General features: G+C 40.8%; 1 protein-coding gene across 1 annotated transcript in view; it reads right to left on the reverse strand.

Annotated features, from left to right (window-relative positions):
- Nucleotides 1-224: 224 nt before the first annotated feature.
- CCT3 (chaperonin containing TCP1 subunit 3) overlaps nt 225-18410 on the reverse strand; it is a 172592-nt gene continuing 154406 nt past the window's right edge. Inside the window, exons 9-12 of the mRNA XM_067149609.2 lie at nt 14943-15140; nt 956-1112; nt 761-873; nt 225-489 (exon numbers count right to left, since the gene is read on the reverse strand). Coding sequence (XP_067005710.2) covers nt 382-489; nt 761-873; nt 956-1112; nt 14943-15140 — 576 coding nt within the window. The 3' untranslated portion in view covers nt 225-381. The remainder of the gene's footprint in view (nt 490-760; nt 874-955; nt 1113-14942; nt 15141-18410) is intronic.

The raw sequence follows: 18410 nt of genomic DNA on the forward strand, positions 1-18410 counted from the left end.
GGGAACTTTAATCAGCTAACTACAGTATCAGACCATAAAGACTCCAACACTTTTATCACGGTCACAGGACATGCTACAAAAGCAGTTCGATTCCTATGATGAAAATGCAATTCAGAAAGGAACATATGATATGACTAAGATATCCAACGTAACAAAAATTAATAATTACCAATTTATTACTGAATACTGAATGACTGTCTTCAAGTAGAGCAACAAAATTAGTATGAAATTAACGAATAATTTATTAATAAAAAAACAGGAATTACAGAGTAAGCGTTAATACCGCATAGATATTTTATGAGAAAAATATTTAACTCAAATTACTGTGAGGATGTAAGACATGAAGCAACCAATTCGAATGCAAAATATTTTGGTTTTGCTCTATTCTTTCATAGATTCCTCAGTTGGCTGAGCAGATTTGTTTTCCTCTTTGTCTTTCTTCTTTGAACCAGAAACAATATCATCAATTCTCAGCAAAAGGATTGCTGTCTGAAATAGAAGAAAAACAAATAAAATCCAGACTGCATTATAAAAGCACAACAGTAAAAAGCTAAAAATTATCCAAAGGTAATTATTTTTGTCTAGTCATTTCTATGTATAAATTATACTTTCATACACGTAAGTTAGTGAGGATACAGGAATTCATAAACCAGGTACAGTACAGGTGAAGAGACAAGTAGCATTTATATTTCAATGATTTGATGACAAACATACATAACGTAAACCACAGATCAGTATACAAACATTTTACTTCACCTACCTCAACAGCTGTTTTGTAAACTTGCAGCTTCACGGATAAAGGTTCCCATACCCCCAAAACATTCATATCGGCTAGCTCACCAGATTCACCATTAATTCCCCAAGTAGTGCCACCTGAAAACATAAGTTGCATTGTAATGCTTAGAAAAGAAGACAGAAAAAACTTAAAGTAACCCAGAAATATTAAAACACATACCTGTAGCATGCTCCGCTCGTAATGCTGTCAATGTCCTGATGGTATTCGCTCCACAATTCTGTGCCAAAGTGCGAGGAATTACCTCGAGGGCTTGGGCTACAGCACGGTAGGGCCACTGAGTAACACCTTGAACACTTTTGCCTTTCTCAGTTAAAGCCTACAAGATCAAGAAACAATGACAGTTTTTAAAAACATCAACTAGGGTTTTTTACTTGGGCCAATGTGACAATGTAATATAATCTCAATATATTAACTACTGTATCTAATCAGAGGAACTAAGATCAAATTAATTTAATGATACTGGAGAAAGAACAACAGAGGAAGACTGGAAATATTTTAAAGATGCTTTTGTGGGAGAAGTTAAAGAACTACGAAGAGCAAGAGGATTGAACAAGAGAGAAAAAAGATGCCTTCCTTGGTGGAGTGAGTCAAAACAGCCAAAACCAAGCAAACCAGATGCTAGATACAGAAAAACCAAAACTATCCAAGACCAAGTGTAAGCCAAGGATGTTAACAGACTACAGGATGTTAATAGAAAAAAGAAACTCGCAACTAAGAGAAGTAAGCTCAGAGTAAGAAAAGTGAAACAGAAAACATGGAATGAGTTCAAGGACAAACTGGAAGTAGATGGCAGAGGAAACAGAAAATTATTATACAGGGTAGTGAAGAACAGGAGTGAGCAAGAGGATGTAAAGACAACAGAACCTTAGTGCGAGAAGAGGATGAAATCAGGAGTGAATTTAAGGGGGAAGTTATTTTTTCAGTGATGATGCAGTTAATGAAACACATAGAGTGACCAGATGCAAATAGACAAAGAGGATACAAAAGTCCCCCATTGAGCATCTGAATTTAGACACACATTTTCTTCACATACAAACAACATTTATCAATTTCCATATTATACAGTAAATTTGTAGTACATTTAAAAAATGAAACTAATTTACACGCCTTGCTGGTACTTTTCTAAAGATTCAGTGGCCTTTGGGAGTTTTGGCGCATCTAATATGTAATTATATAAAAAATACACATTTAAATTCTTTCAGGGTTGATGGTGTGGGTTACTGTAGTCACGTCCTAGTTCGTGAACAATGGGCAACGGCTGAGTGGCTACTAAGTGGTCCTGAGAGTCTGGATACCAGTTGCGGCAGAATGGGAGTGGGCATCTTGGACGTGTTCTGGGTCATGGCCCTCCTTGTGCTCAAGCGGCTAGGTCTATACAACCCACCAGTTGTCCCTAACCTGTTAGAGGAGAGATCCTCACTTGGACTATGTGTAAGTAGGGTAGCATCCTGCTTCACAGAATTTACCGAGCTTAAAACATTTTAAGCAAGCTTCGGACCTATGAAATTAACGGAGTCCCACTCCCATTTGACAGGCGAGGGACTTCTTGGAAACAACTTGGTGAACAAAATGGAATTCGATGGAGAGCTTTCAATATTAATGGGGCTTATGGAAGAAAGAAAGTAGAACCTGCTCAGTCAGCAAAGAGGATGCATCTGGATGTCCTAGGAGTAAATTATATTCGGGTAAGGGGAGATAACGAGGAAGAGGTAGGTGATTATAAAGTGTACTTGATGGGTGTCAAAAAGGAAGGGAAGAGTGTGGGATGGGGCTGTTCATCAGGAATACTCTTGCATGCAACATAGCTTCTGTTAGGCACGTACACGAGCAAATGATGTGGGTAGATTTGGCAGTTGGAGGAATTAGGACGAGAATTGTCTCAGTGTATTCACCATGTGAGGGTGTTGACAAGTTTTATGAAGCACTGAGTGACATCGTGGTCAGGGTCAACAACAAGGATAGGATAGTGCTAATGGGCAATTTCAATGTGGGAGTTGGAAATAGAACTGGAGGATATGAAAGGGCGATTGGTCCATGTGGGGAAGATATGGAAGCTAATAGGAATACGAAACGTTTGCTGGACTTTTACGGTAGTCTGGGTTTAGCAGTTACGAATACATTCAAGAATAAGGCCATTTACCACTGCACATGGGAGGGTAGGGATGCCAGATGCATAATAGACTATATCTTAACAGACTTCAAATTCAGGGAATCTGTTAAGAACGTGCAGGTTTTTTGGGGATTTTTCAATGAGACAGACAACTATGTGATCTGTAGTGAACTAAGTACACTCGTGTTCATAAAAAACAGGACACCTTGAAAAACTAGAGATACGAAGAGTATGTTCTGCAGTAACGATTAGCATTTCAGTCACCTAGGTTCAGCATGTGTCCTGTTCCCTAGTAGGCACTGAGTCCTCCACAGGCACTGGTAACGTGTTTCATGCGTGAAGGCATCGACGCGTATAAGGCGCCAATCGCGTCCTGGAGTATAGCCATCTATGCTGCATTCACCTGGTTCCACAGTTCACCTTTGGTGGTTATTGGGCACAGCGCTGCACCTGTCGTTCCACCATATCCCACACATGTTCTATTGGCGATAAGTCCGGTGATCGGGCGGGCCAGAGCAACAGTTTGACATACTGTGACAAGAAGGCACGTGTTCGTGCAGCAACATGTGGTCGTGTTGTCCTGCTGAAATATGGCTTCTGGGGTGTCGTGCCGAAAGGGTATGGGTAGGGGTCGCAGGATGTCATTCATGTAGGTCAAACTAGTCACAGTGCCCTGGACATGCACTAACTGTGATTTGTGGTTGTACCCAATAGCACCCCACACTATAAGGCCTTTAGTTGGTATTGTACGTCTTGTGCGAATGCAGTTAATATGATGCCTCTACCCCTGTCTGTGATGAACCAAAATGCGACCATCATTTTCCAACAAACAGAACCCATATTCGTTCAAAAACACTACCTGCTGCCATTCCTGTCCCCAGTGACGTTGTTCCATACACCATTGCAGTCTACCACGTTTATGCACATTAGTCAAAGGTAGGCGGAGGAGTGGACGATGCGCTGGTAACCCAGACCATAATAAACCGCAACGGACCGTCACTCCAGATAGTGTACAATGTGTTACATTGTTCCACTGTTGCGCCAGAGCCGAGAATGACTCAGATCAGTCCTGCAATGGCATTCGGAACAGGTGTCGATCTTCTTGGGGGAGGGTGATCTGTGGGGTGCGACCGGACCCATCTTGTCGTGTTCTACGGTCTTCTGTGAACCATTCTGTACACAACCGTTGCACTGCCGACACACTTCGTCCCACATGAGTAGCAATTTCCCGGATGGATTCATCACATTCTCTCATGCTAATAATGTGCCCTCTTTCAAACTCATTTGACGGTACGGTTCTCGCATTCGTCTGCAAGGCATCCTGCACGTTTGCTCAAGTCACGCCGATCAATTACCTTTGGTTTATAGCGACAATGAGAGCAGCAGGCACATTTTACCAATCGGTGGTGGTGTGCCAAAATATCAATGTGGCCCTTGAACCTGAGGATCGACATGGTTCAAATGCTAATCATTTCTTCAGTACATACTAATGCATGCACATGTCCTGTGAATATGAACTTCCTATCTAGTCTTTCACGGTGTTCTGGTTTTTATGAACATGAGTGTATCTCCGTCTAGGATAGAGAAAGTGAAATCTGTCTGTAAACAAATAAGGCCAGAAAATCTTCAGGACACGGTAATTAGAAAGAAGTACATGGATATGATTAGTGAGAAGTTCAGAACAGTGGACAGTAAGCAGGTTCAGGATATAGAAAGAGAATGGGTGGCATACAGGAATGCTGTAGTAGAAACAGCAAGGGAATGCCTAGGAACAACTGTAAGTAAAGATGAGAAAAGCGAACAACTGGGTGGATTGAAGTGATAGCAGCTTGTAAACATGGCTTATCAGAAATGGCTCCAAACAAGGGCTGATGCAGACAGGGAATCGTATGTAGATGAAAAAGTGAAACAGTTGTTGAATCCAGGATAAAGTTGTAGGAAGATTTCGGTAATAACCTGGAAAGGCTAGGTCAAGCAGCAGGGAAACCTTTCTGGACAGTAACAAAGAATCTTATGAAGGGAGGGAAAAAGGAAATGAACAGTGTTTTGAGTAATTCAGGTGAACTCATAATAGATCCCAGGGAATCACTGGAGAGATGGAGGGAATATTTTGAACATCTTCTCAACGTAAAAGGAAATCATCCTGGTTGTGTTGCGAACAGCCAAGCACATGGGAAGAATGGTAAATAAACTCAATTGTCAAAGCAGCAGGAATAGATGAAATTAGACCTGAAATGGTGAAGTACAGTGGGAAGGCAGGGATGAAATGGCTTCATAGAGTAATAAGATTAGCATGGAATGTTGGTAAGGTACAGTGAAACTCTTAAGAAGTTTTTCAAGGGACCACAAAAAAAAAGCTTCTTAAGCAGGAAACTTCTTAAAAGGGGTAACGCCCGAAAACTTATTCTGTACTTTGACATACAAGTGAAACACACAGCCAACAGATTTCCTTGTTTGTGAACAATAACGAAATAGGCTGATATATAAGAGCTGCTAAAAGAAAGCCAAAATATAAATACAGTATTAGATTATCATGACATGTATTTTTAGAGATAAAGTAAAATACTGTAATTGAACATACTGTATCATAAAAATTCTTGATAAGAGAAGGGAACATATTATATAAAACCTTGCACAAGAGATAAAAGAAATACTAAGAACATTAAAAAGGTAGATGGTGACCGTACATTATGTAAATTACATACTGCATTAGACATTAAATACATTTCCAAACACAAAAGTCTAGGCTCCTACTTGGAAAAGAAATTGTCCAGGGTTGACTGTTTTTAGGTTTTTACTGCTTTCTTGAACTATAAACCACCGAGCTGGATAGCTGCAGTTGCGTAAGTGCGGCCAGTATTCAGTATTCGGGAGATAGTGGGTTCGAACCCCACTGTCGGCAGCCCTGAAGATGGTTTTCCATGGTTTCCCATTTTCACACAAGGCAAATGTTGGGGCTGTACCTTAATTAAGGCCATGGCCGCTTCCTTCCCATTCCTAGCCTTTTCCTGTCCTATCATCGCCGTAAGACCTATCTGTGTCGGTGCAACATAAAGCAACTTGCAAAAAAAAAGAGAGAGAGAGAGAAAACTATAAACCTCTCCATTTCCCACATTGCCTTCCATGTGTTCTGAGGCACACTGACTGAACCTTCCATAAACCGCCTCAGTTTTTCACACACCCTCCCCTCCGACATCTGCTTCAAGTTAACGACAGCAAACGGGACATCGGCAACTTATTCTTAGATATTCTTAGAACCTATGCATAGGCCTGTATCGCCCCTGCATTTTGTCACGGCCACGGGCGTAGTTTCTGGCTGTCTCAGAAGTACCGCATGGACAAACCGATATAGAGTTTATTTTTCTGCTTTAATCCTCTTCATGCTAAAGGTAATGAAGAAAAGAAAAGCAGGTTCGAAGTTGCAGAAATGAGTGCATGGGAAAGTATTGGGGTATTACGTGCGAGTGATAAAGGCGCAGTAGCAACATTAACACATCTAAATGTAAACAGTTTCTTTCCCCGTGAGAATTTTCTTTCATGTCTCCTCAACCTTGTGCTATGTTCTAATAATGCGATGTAAAAATTACGAGCGACACGATAATACAATGTTTAGCTCGTATAAAGGTAAAAATAAAAATAACTTTCAATTTTATGCCAACACGTGGTATCGCAATGCCTTTGAGTGCATGTATCAGGCGCAGGCCCCCTCTCACCAACACCCAGCTGGTTATCAACATTCGTTCCACTTCGTAGACGATCGGGATCTTTCGGCCAACTGTTTGGCAACATATGTATCAGCTGGCAAGTCGGCTGTTTCCTGCATAGAGTCGGGATGTTTCTTTGTTTCGTAATAGTTTATTTACCTGACTAATAATGGACAAGGAAAATCTTATCAGTTTAGTTCCAAAACGTAATTTCCTCTACGACAAGACCCATAAGCATTATTGCAACAACAATGTAAGAGAGAATGTCTGGAAGGAAATAAGTGAGGGAATGAAAAATCAAACAGGTTAGAATATTCAATTTTGTGGTATATTAGGCCTATAGGTACTTTATTTCGTAATTATTGTTGACCTTATTTCAGAATCATATTATCATGTTGGAGCCCATATACAGTACGGTATGTCAGTACGATAATTGACATGGCTTGGAATGTGCAGTATTTACCGTGAACAATTTTGTCAGTGGCATTCCCTACGGTTGTCATTCATGTATTCCTAACGAACAGTACGGTAATGCATAAGAAGCTGCTGTGTTGTGGACAAATACATTTTTCAGTTTTTAATTAATGTTGATGCCACCTCGATTAATGACTTCACCCTGTCGCGGCACGCAACTTACTGCATTAATGTTTTATCAAACCATCAATTGCGTGCTTTGTGTTTCCCGCGTAGAATCCCATTCGATTCTATTCTGCTTGATGTAAACGGTGGAGCGGAAATTACGACTGATGGGTTCAATTCGATTCCACAAGGTGAGAGTGAGCATCTGGTGTTGGTGTTGTCATTGCGTGATGTCATATGGCCTTGGCAAGCACAGAAAGGTACCATGACAGGCGCAAATGGTCTAACACCGAGTTCAACTTGCACGGGGACTGGAGGGTTCTAACCATGAGCTGCTTTGAGCTGATGTTTTCTATCTCAAAGGGCTCTAAAATTTGAACTGTTTAACCGGGAAATATATTTACAATAGAACACTTTACCGAGCTCGATAGCTGCAGTCGCTTAAGTGCGGCCAGTATCCAGTAATCGGGAGATCGTGGGTTCGAGCACCACTGTCGGCAGCCCTGAAGATGGTTTTCCGTGGTTTCCCATTTTCACACCAGGCAAATGCCGGGGCTGTACCTTAATTAAGGCCACGGCCGCTTCCTTCCACTTCCTAGGCCTTTCCCACCCCATCGTCGCCATAAGACATATCTGTGTCGGCGCAACGTAAAAAAAAAGAACACTTTAAGCGGGATAAATATACATATATCTTAATGCAACCAATCAAGGGACCAAGAATAGCACAGTTCTTAGGCGGGAAAACTTCTTAACCGAGTTTCACTGTATATATACACAAATTGATAGGCTACAGTGCACGCTCCAGTTGTGGAGATAGAGAATTACTGGAGGTAAAAAAAAAAACCCAACAACTACCTCCTCACAGGATCATGTCAACATGTATAGCAATGGAAAGACTGTACTATCAATCTACATAAGGAAGCACAATGTAGTGAACAACACATCTGTTAAAACGTGCAGCAGAAATTGCAGTCTGTATACACACAAGCAGAAAGAGATGAGACTATTTGAATTTCTTCAAAAAGAAAAACACTCATTTGGGCTGATACATTCACAGAAAAAAGGCAGTGTTTTCAGCTTCAAAGATACCACTCCCATCTTTAAAATTAAACAAGCTAAAACCAAATGAACTTGGACCTACAGGGGTCTATACTAAACATAGAGATTACCGAGCTCGATAGCTGCAGTCGCTTAAGTACGGCCAGTATCCAGCATTTGGGAGATAGTAGGTTCGAACCCCACTGTCGGCAGCCCTGAAAATGGTTTTCCGTGGTTTCCCATTTTCACACCAGACAAATGCTGGGGCTGTACCTTAATTAAGGCCATGGCCGCTTCCTTCCCATTCCTAGCTCTTTCCTGTCCCATCGTTGCCATAAGACCTATCTGTGTCGGTGCGACGTAAAACTAGAGAGAAAAAAAAATCCAAAAAAAAAAACAAACAAATAGAGATCAGGAATACAGGAAGAAAAGGAGGTCTATACGATATATGGAGGTCAGTGTCATGGGGTAAAGACACTTAATTACCCCACAGCCATTATGGTTTGTGATGAAGGACCATTTTTTTAATGACGTGTAAATGAAGTCGTGTATTGAGTGTCCAAGGAAGGCTTGTAACTTCAATTCTTTCACCGACACAAAGGAGGAGGTTAGTTTCCAATGTTCAATACGTATATCATGGAGGTAAGAAAAAAAAAAAAATTGTTTTGAGCAGGGTTTGCATACAGCACTTGCCTCCTTTAAACAGGACTAGTTAAAAAAAAAAATAAAAAAAAAGTGTCCGGCAGTTGAATCAAATTGAATGTCTAAGGAATCCAATCACGATACAACAAACATTTCTGGAATTTCAATGAACTTCAATTCAATTTCCTGACTTTTATTAGTTTTACAGTATCTTATGCCAACTTCCTCCTCTGCGAACCATGTGACCTTGCCGCGGTGGGGAGGCTTGCGTGTCCCAATGATGCAGATAGCCGAGCCGCAGGTGCAACCATATCGGATGGGTATCTGTTGAGAGACCAGACTAACGAATGGTTCATCGAAAGGGGGGTAGCAGCCTTTCGGTAGTTGCAAGGGCGGCAGTCTAGATGATTGACTGATACGGCCTTGTAATAATACTCAACATGGCTTAGCTGTGTTGATACTGCTACACGGCTGAAAGCAACGGGAAACTACAGCCGTAACCACCTCCCGAGGACATGCAGCTCTCTCTGTATGAAAGATGTACTGATGATGGCTTCCTCCCGGGTAAAATATTCCGGCGGTAAACTAGTCCCCCATTTGGATCTCCGGGTGGGGACTACACGAGAGGGGGCGATCATCAGGAAGATGGATACTGACATTCTGCGAGTCGGAGCGTGGAATGTTAGAAGTTTGAATCGTTGTGGTAGGTTAGAGAATCTGAAAAGGGAGATGGATAGGCTAAAGTTAGATGTAGTTGGTATAAGTGAAGTACGTTGGCAGGAAGAACAGGATTTTTGGTCAGGCGACTACCGAATTATCAACACGAAATCAAACAGGGGTAATGCAGGAGTTGGTTTAATAATGAATAAGAAAATAGGGCAGCGGACAAGCTACTACGACCAGCATAGTGAAAGAATTATTGTCGCCAAGATAGACACCAAACCAATGCCCACCACAATAGTGCAGGTCTATATGCCTACTAGTTCAGCGGATGATGAAGAAATTGAAAGAATATATGAGGAGATAGAAGATTTAATACAATATGTCAAAGGTGACGAGAATCTAATTGTGATGGGAGACTGGAACGCAGTGGTAGGCCAAGGAAGAGAAGGTAGCACAGTAGGAGAATTTGGATTGGGACAAAGGAACGAAAGAGGAAGTCGGCTGGTTGAATTCTGCACTGACCATAATTTAGTCCTCACCAATACTTGGTTCAAACACCACAAACGACGGCTGTATACGTGGACGAGACCTGGAGACACTGGAAGGTATCAAATAGACTTCATTATGATTAGGCAGAGATTCAGAAACCAGGTGTTGGATTGCAAAACTTTCCCAGGAGCAGACGTGGACTCTGACCACAACTTGTTGGTCATGAAATGCCATCTGAAGTTGAAGAAATTGAAGAAAGGAAAGAATGCAAAAAGATGGGATCTAGACAAGTTGAAAGAAAAGAGTGTGATGGATCGTTTCAAGGAACATGTTGCACAAGGACTAAATGAAAAGGCCGAAGGAAACACAGTAGAGGAAGAGTGGAGAGTCATGAAAAATGAAGTCAGTAGGGCTGCTGAAGAAATGTTAGGAAGGAAGAAAAGATCAACTAAGAATCAGTGGATAACTCAGGAGATACTAGACCTGATTGATGAACGACGAAAATACAAGAATGCTAGAAATGAAGAGGGCAGAAAAGAATACAGGCGATTAAAGAATGAAGTGGATAGAAAGTGCAAGGTAGCTAAGGAAGAATGGCTGAAGGAGAAGTGCAAGGATGTCGAAGGCTGTATGGTCCTGGGAAAGGTAGATGCTGCACACAGGAAAATCAAGGAAACCTTTGGAGAAAGGAAATCTGGGTGCATGAGTATTAAGAGCTCAGATGGAAAGCCACTTCTAGGGAAAGAAGACAAAGCAGAAAGATGGCAGGAGCATATCCAACAGTTGTATCAAGGTAACGATGTAGATAATTTCGTTCTGGAACATGAAGAGGCTGTTGATGCTGATGAAATGGGAGACCCAATTTTGAGGTCAGAGTTTGACAGAGCTGTGAGTGACCTAAATAGGAACAAGGCACCTGGAATTGATGATATTCCCTCTGAATTACTGACTGCCTTAGGAGAAACCAGCATGGTAAGGTTATTTCATTTAGTGTGCAAGATGTATGAGACAGGAGAAGTCCCATCCGATTTTCGGCAGAATGTTGTTATACCTATTCCCAAGAAAGCCGGTACTGACAGGTGTGAAAACTACCGCACTATTAGTTTAGTATCTCATGCCTGCAAAATTTTAACACGTATTATTTACAGAAGAATGGAAAAACAAATTGAAGCTGAGTTGGGGGAAGATCAATTTGGCTTCAGAAGAAATGTAGGAACACGTGAAGCAATCCTGACTTTACGTCTGATCTTAGAGGATCGAATCAAGAAGGACAAGCCCACGTACATGGCATTCGTAGATCTAGAAAAGGCATTCGATAATGCTGATTGGACCAGGCTATTTATGATTCTGAAGATGATAGGGATCAGATACCGAGAACGGAGAATTATCTACAACCTGTATAAAAATCAGTCTGCAGTGATAAGAATCGAGGGCTTTGAAAAAGAAGCAGCAATCCAGAAAGGAGTGAGGCAAGGCTGCAGTTTGTGCCCTCTCCTTTTCAATGTTTACATAGAACAGGCAGTAAAGGAAATCAAAGAGAAATTTGGAATGGGAATCACAGTCCAAGGAGAGGAAATCAAAACCTTGAGATTTGCCGATGATATTGTTATTTTATCTGAGACTGCAGAAGATCGAGAAGTTGCTGAATGGTATGGATGAAGTCTTAGGTAAGGAGTACAAGATGAAAATAAATAAGTCCAAAACAAAAGTAATGGAGTGCAGTCGAACGAAGGCAGGTGATGTAGGAAATATTAGATTAGGAAACGAAGTCTTAAAGGAAGTAGATGAATATTGTTACTTGGGTAGTAAAATAACCAACGATGGCAGAAGTAAGGAGGACATAAAATGCAGACTAGCACAAGCAAGGAAGAGCTTTCTTAAGAAAAGAAATTTGCTCACTTCAAACATTGATATCGGAATTAGAAAGATGTTTTTGAAGACTTTTGTGTGGAGCGTGGCATTGTATGGAAGTGAAACATGGACGATAACTAGCTCAGAAAGAAAGAGAATAGAAGCTTTTGAAATGTGGTGTTATAGAAGAATGCTGAAGGTGAGATGGATAGATCGTATCACGAATGAAGAGATACTGAATCGAATTGGTGAGAGGAGATCGATTTGGCTAAATTTGACGAGAAGAAGAGATAGAATGATAGGACACATCTTAAGACACCCAGGACTTGTTCAGTTGGTTTTTGAAGGAAGTGTAGGTGGCAAGAACGGTAGGGGTAGACCAAGGTATATGACAAACAGATTAGAGCAGATGTAGGATGCAATTGTTACGTAGAAATGAAAAGGTTAGCACAGGATAGGGTGGCATGGAGTGCTGCATCAAACCAGTCTATGGACTGATGACTCAAACAACAACATGCCAACTTAGACAGCTTCAGCTGTTAAATAAGCTTACCTTCATCGCAATATTCCTTACACATTCCGGAAATAGTTAAAACAGAAGTGTGTTGTAGCCTGAGACCAAACGACAAACTAGATAAATATGGCAATCTTAACTAAAATTTCCAAAATATTCTCTTCAAAACAGAATAAATCCGAACTCAGGACATCTGTCATGCAGCACACAACAGAATGATGAAACAAGTAATTTAGCAGTCAACTGAAAGAAAGCAAAAGAACACTGGCTAACATCCTTAGAGGAGATCTCAACTAATTAATACCCCCTTCGCCAATCCTGAACATGAATGACAAAGGACCCACAGAAAAAAAAAATCAATGTTGCTAAAGTCAAGACTGCTCTGAAGCAAATTAAGCAGGGAAAAGACACCAGTTTGGATGACCTTGTGAGCGAGATGGGATGCTGAAGGCAAGTTAATGTCATTCTTTGATCAAATCAATAGTGGGACAAATGTCTGACTGGCAATAAAAGAGCATCAGTGTATCCATCTATTGAAAGGAAGTAATGCAAGTGTACTTCTGAGGAGTAAAACGAAGGTCTTAGAGCATATTCTCACAAATAACTCAAAGATCGTAATGGGAAAAAGAAAAAAAAAGCTGGACTTGCAAACAACTGCAGAATAACAGCAGCATGCTGTATGCCTCCTAACTGAGAAACACTAAGAGAATACAGTATAACACATTTCACTGAGAAGGACTTTAAATGCATGCCATATGGCTGATTTAGCTAGCAGTTTGGCAATACACTGAATTGGAGTACCTTGTAACAAAGTAACCTCATTTTCTCAAAAAGAAACATTTTCTCTATCAATCCGATTGCACTATCGTTCTTAACGTACCACGAAGAGCATCCATGAATTTTTTTGTTGGTATAGTTATGATACATCAGCGCAATCTTGAAACGTAGGTGCCAACTGTATTGTATACATACACTATGTGGTTAAGTTACCTCGCCCAACATGTACTGTATTTGGTACAGTTCGCAATCTTTTGCATTTTCTTCAGTGATTTGTGTTTTTCACATTATTTCTAGACTCTCTCTTTCTCTCTAGTATTGTACACCCTAACATAGTTTACAGTTGAGTATAGTATAAGTTGGTAAAACAGCCAATAATTTTTTATAGGTTTAACAGTACAGTGTAACTGTAGAGTTTATTTACATCCAAGTATCTAGTTTGTATATACAATGTCTCAGTGTAGTTCGGGAAAGACGAGTGGCAAGAAAGTGACAGATCAGTAGTGTGTCCCCTTCGCAGGCCACAACCTCCTTCCTATGCTAGTCATTAGCTATGAGTAATTTGTTATTTCCTCATTCTCTTTTATTCTTAATGTATTCTCGTTTTAGTGTCGTATCATTAGTAAGTGCATACAGAGCCTTTGAAGTTTTTGTGAATTTGTTCTTACTTGTGATTCATTAGCTTTTCTGAGTACGATATTACATTTTACAAGAGCTGTGATGATTATGATGATGATGATAGTTGTTTAAAGGGGCCTAACATCTAGGTCATTGGCCCCTAATGGTACAAAACTAATGGAAATTTAAAAGTCCAAAATCATCCACTGACCAGAATGTAAAGCGTGACGACGAATGAATGGATGGATATAAATTTAAAGCAATCAGTGGATCTGACCTGCAATGCCCCACATTCCAGAAACTACCGTTAAACAATAGTACTAATGACCAAGGGACTGCTTCTAAAGCACAATCCTGAATCGATGATGCTTGTTATCTAAAGGGGTCCAAAATCCAGTCAACGGCCCCTCATAATGGTACTGATCACTAGGAACATAGAACCATAGTATTTGTCATGTTGCGGTACTAATCAAAAGGAGCGTAGACTCGCGGTATTCCACATATTACGGTACTACTCACAGGTGATGTAATACACATATGTAATGCAGAACTATGGTGTTTCGCACATTGCAGTGCCATGTACAGGCAACGCAAACCTAGGTTGTTCCTCACATAGGTGTACTAATCACAGGGACTCATACTATCCTGTGGTGTTCTGCACATAGTGGGTACTAATCACACGCAAGGCAGACCCATGGTGTCACTTATATAGTGGTACTAATAAAAGGTACTGTAAATCCCACCCTGATTCACACACTCTTGCTACTAATCACAAACCGATTGTGTACCTACCACAGTGACTCTACGCGCAACTAAAGGCGACCCATGGTGTTCCCTGCGTGGTGATACTAATTACAAGTAGTCTCATAGTTCTAATTCGATAATCCCTTGATCGCCCCTTTTAGTTGCCTCTTACGGCAGGGAGGGGATACTGTGGGTGTATTCTTTGCCTGCACCCCCACCCACAGGGGATGTGTGTTTGGGCTGAGTAGTAGGTTCGTGGACAAGAGCTGTGTGCAACAGTCGTTATTACATAACAGAAGCTGCTCTTGCCACGGCAGAGCGCTGGCAACATAGGTAGGATGACGGTTACGTTTTGCGAACCATCAATTTAGAAGTAAAGCCATGCAGAGCATAGTAACATGGAAAGGAAAAACTCACCTGTGCTACTGCCATTTCCACAGCACCTCCCCCAGGAACGAGACGAGGTTCCAGAAGGATATTACGAGCAACATGAAGAGCATCTTGAAGATTTCTCTCAGTTTCATTTAATACATCCTTACTAGGGCCTCGTAACAGGATAGTACAAGCTTTTGGATCCTTGCATTCAGTAATGAAGCAGAAATATTCATCGCCAAGCTATAAAATAAAATTACAATGACTGGAGCACCTTAAACATTTATTATTTTTTTCAGTTTTGGTAATAATTATATGTAACCTGATCTTCAAGGTTAAGTACATGACCTTTAACAGTACAAAAAATCCAGAGGTAAAGCAACTGTTCTGAGATTACCAATCTTTCCTCACTTCATTCCAAAAGATTGTTTTAAACAATAATGATCATTTATATTAATTATAATAATCATATTACAGTATTATTATTAGAGCCTCACCATTAACAGAACAACTAATCTTTTTTCACGACCACTCACTTTTTATCCTGTTGATAATCACTAGGGCCCAGATTTCCACGCGAATGTGTGTTTTAAAATAAGCTGGTTACACTTTGCAAATATTCGCTTTATGACAACCATTCCAAATAACGGTTCTTTTGCTGTGCTTGTTTCCATATTTTAGCCTTTTAGGAGAAAATTCATGCACAATGCGTATTTTGAAGATTTTGGATTTAGTAGCGAATATTTGGATGTTTATATTGAATAACATGACTTTTCTTCTGACTTTGGCTCATATACTGTATAATGTTTACTTACATGGTAGTGCCTTTTATGAATGTTGGTTTGTAGTGTGACCGTACACAACGTCACACATAGTATGTCACGATATCCAGGAGATGAAATATGCAGTTTTCCGCGTCATTCCGCGGTAAAAACTATCCGAGTTAGGATTTATCCACCCGCTCCGGGATGCGATCTGCAATATGCCGGCTCACGCGACCCAACTCTAGTTGTCAGAATTAGCAGCGAGGCATTGCAGGAGCGCTGGTACTCGAAGCTTTATCACTCCTACCACAAGCAAGACAGAAGGAGACGCGTGGTCACATGGCAGCGAATCTAGGTCACTAGCAGAGATCAGGAAGTACATCCAACGTGAGAACTAACATTATACCCTATTTCCCTCATTCATTCACCACTGCCAACTCAACGAGTTCAATTGTTTTTCCCCTGATAATTTTTATAAATCGCAAGATACTCGACGGAGAGTCACGTGCAAACATTCATTTGAATTAGGGAATTTTACACATAGGCCTAATTATGAGACTGAAAAGTGCTCTACAAAATTGAAAGAACGGTAGCTACGCCGTAACAAGGGCCCATCTAAATGGTTACCAGATGTTGGGTCCCAACCGCGACAGCCAGCTCGAGGATTCCCCTGGCGCTCGTCATCATTCACCGACAGAGACAAAAGGACGCTTTTAAGATTGTTTGAGAATCTACGAAGCTATTTCAATAATGTTCACTCAGTGAAAATGGGAATAAAGGAGCTACAATTTGATATCCTGTTCATCACTCTACGTTGCGTATTACCGGAGCACATTTTGAGAAGGGGTTGTGTTTTACCCCCACTGCTAGCACCAGGGCATCTCGCCTATATAGTAAGGGGCTGAGGAACCAACACCACCAGTTCATTTTCAGTTCAACGCCAGTTCGTTGTGATTTGTGTGCGAGTCTTTTATGAAGAAATCATTCTGTAATGTGAGCAGTGTAATGCAGTGATTTATTAAAGTCTGTGAATGTATGTGGAAATAACCAAAATCTGAGTCAGCTGTTTGCGCGTACAGTGTGCCGCTAACAAATATAGTAGGAACGGTACGAAACCGTGATGATCACTGTCCGTGTGTCGAAAAGAGGTCGCACATCGAGCCTCATATATGCCTAAACTAATACGGCTCAATTACATGAATAGGCACGTGTTTAACTAAGTGTGTGGAGCAATTGTACTCGATATGAATGTGAAATATAAGGAAGGGAAATGAACGGCTCATTGTCGGCATGATGAAGGGCAGTACCACATTAGATCGATCCCCAACGCAGTAGAGAGCTAGACTTACGTATGACTAAGTGCAATATAGTATGCCTGAATTATTATTGTGTAAATACGAGAGTGCTAACACATTAGTGGCCTAACCAGTGATGTTCTAAGTGAACCAGTGGAGCTTCAGGACTTAGAGTAGCTGTTAATTAAAAAGATAGGTGGATGAGAAGGGAATAATGTCGGGCTTCAGGGACACAACCGACGTTAGGTTGGGATGCTTGTGTCATGAAGCAGACACAACCACATATTTAATCTGCGATGTGTAATATAAACTAACGCAATCACATGAGATAACTTCCCCTCATTTACATAAGGAGTCTACAAGAACGTCAGAGTGAACGAGACATCTATCTGCCTGCCAGAATTTTGCCTTGTGTAGCAGAGAGAACGGGACATCTAGCTGCCTGCCGGAATTTCGCCTGGTGTAGCAGAGATCGTCTGGAACTTCGCACGAGATCAAGCCATCATGTTCGTGACTTGCCAGTTGGTCATCCAAGGACTTCACATCGCTGATGACGTCATGAGGGCAGAGTAAATACAAAGGCGTAATGCTGCGTTCATGGTATCCAGAAAGATGAGTACATTTCCAAATATTAGTAGCTTTGAAAGTCATATCCTATTGTAAATATAGAATAAATTTGCATGTAGATGTAACGTAGATTGCCAATATGCCATTTCAGAGGGATAATAATAATAATTTCATTTTATTTAGGGTTTTTTAAAATGGAATACCTTCATTATGGTTTGGAATAATCATATTTTACTTCCGTTTTGATAAGGGTTTTTGATAATGCATGAAAAAATTCTAAGGACCTTAGATTAATTGTGAAGCACTGTCGAGTAAAGAGGGCTTAAATATTCTGTAAAAATGACTCCAGTTATCATCTTCTCAATAGCAAATATGAGTCATCAAAAATATCTCAGTAATTGACTTTTTTTTTTTGCACTTCACACCTGATAAAGAGTCCTCCTAACTAGTAATTAAGGCTGCCGAAACAACGGATGGAGACACGACATTGGGGTATATATTGTTGAATTATTAGCTCATGAGTGCGTGATGTAATTTGGACCCGTGTGGCAGGTGTTCATCATAAATAGCATTGTATTTGAGGTACCGAGAGGATGAACGAGGTAGCTAGGCAGGCTGTAGCCCTAATGTATATTGTGAAGTAGAAATGTAAAGTTTCCTCTGGAGTCTGTTATTAATATGCGCGAAGTGGATACCGTGCTACGAAGATGATGGTTACGGCCGGATTTAGAGCCAATGTTTAATGTGCTGCCAATGTGGCCAGAAAGAAAAGAAGCGAGATTATTTGTCGTGAAGCAATTGTATGAGAGGGCCCAGTGCCTGCTGTTGAAAGTGGGTCATGGGCGACTCACAGCTGGGAGACTTACGAGCCCGTCAAAGGGACGAAG

Source organism: Anabrus simplex, chromosome 1 (genome assembly GCF_040414725.1).
Source record: "Anabrus simplex isolate iqAnaSimp1 chromosome 1, ASM4041472v1, whole genome shotgun sequence".
NCBI classification, from domain to species: domain Eukaryota; kingdom Metazoa; phylum Arthropoda; class Insecta; order Orthoptera; family Tettigoniidae; genus Anabrus; species Anabrus simplex.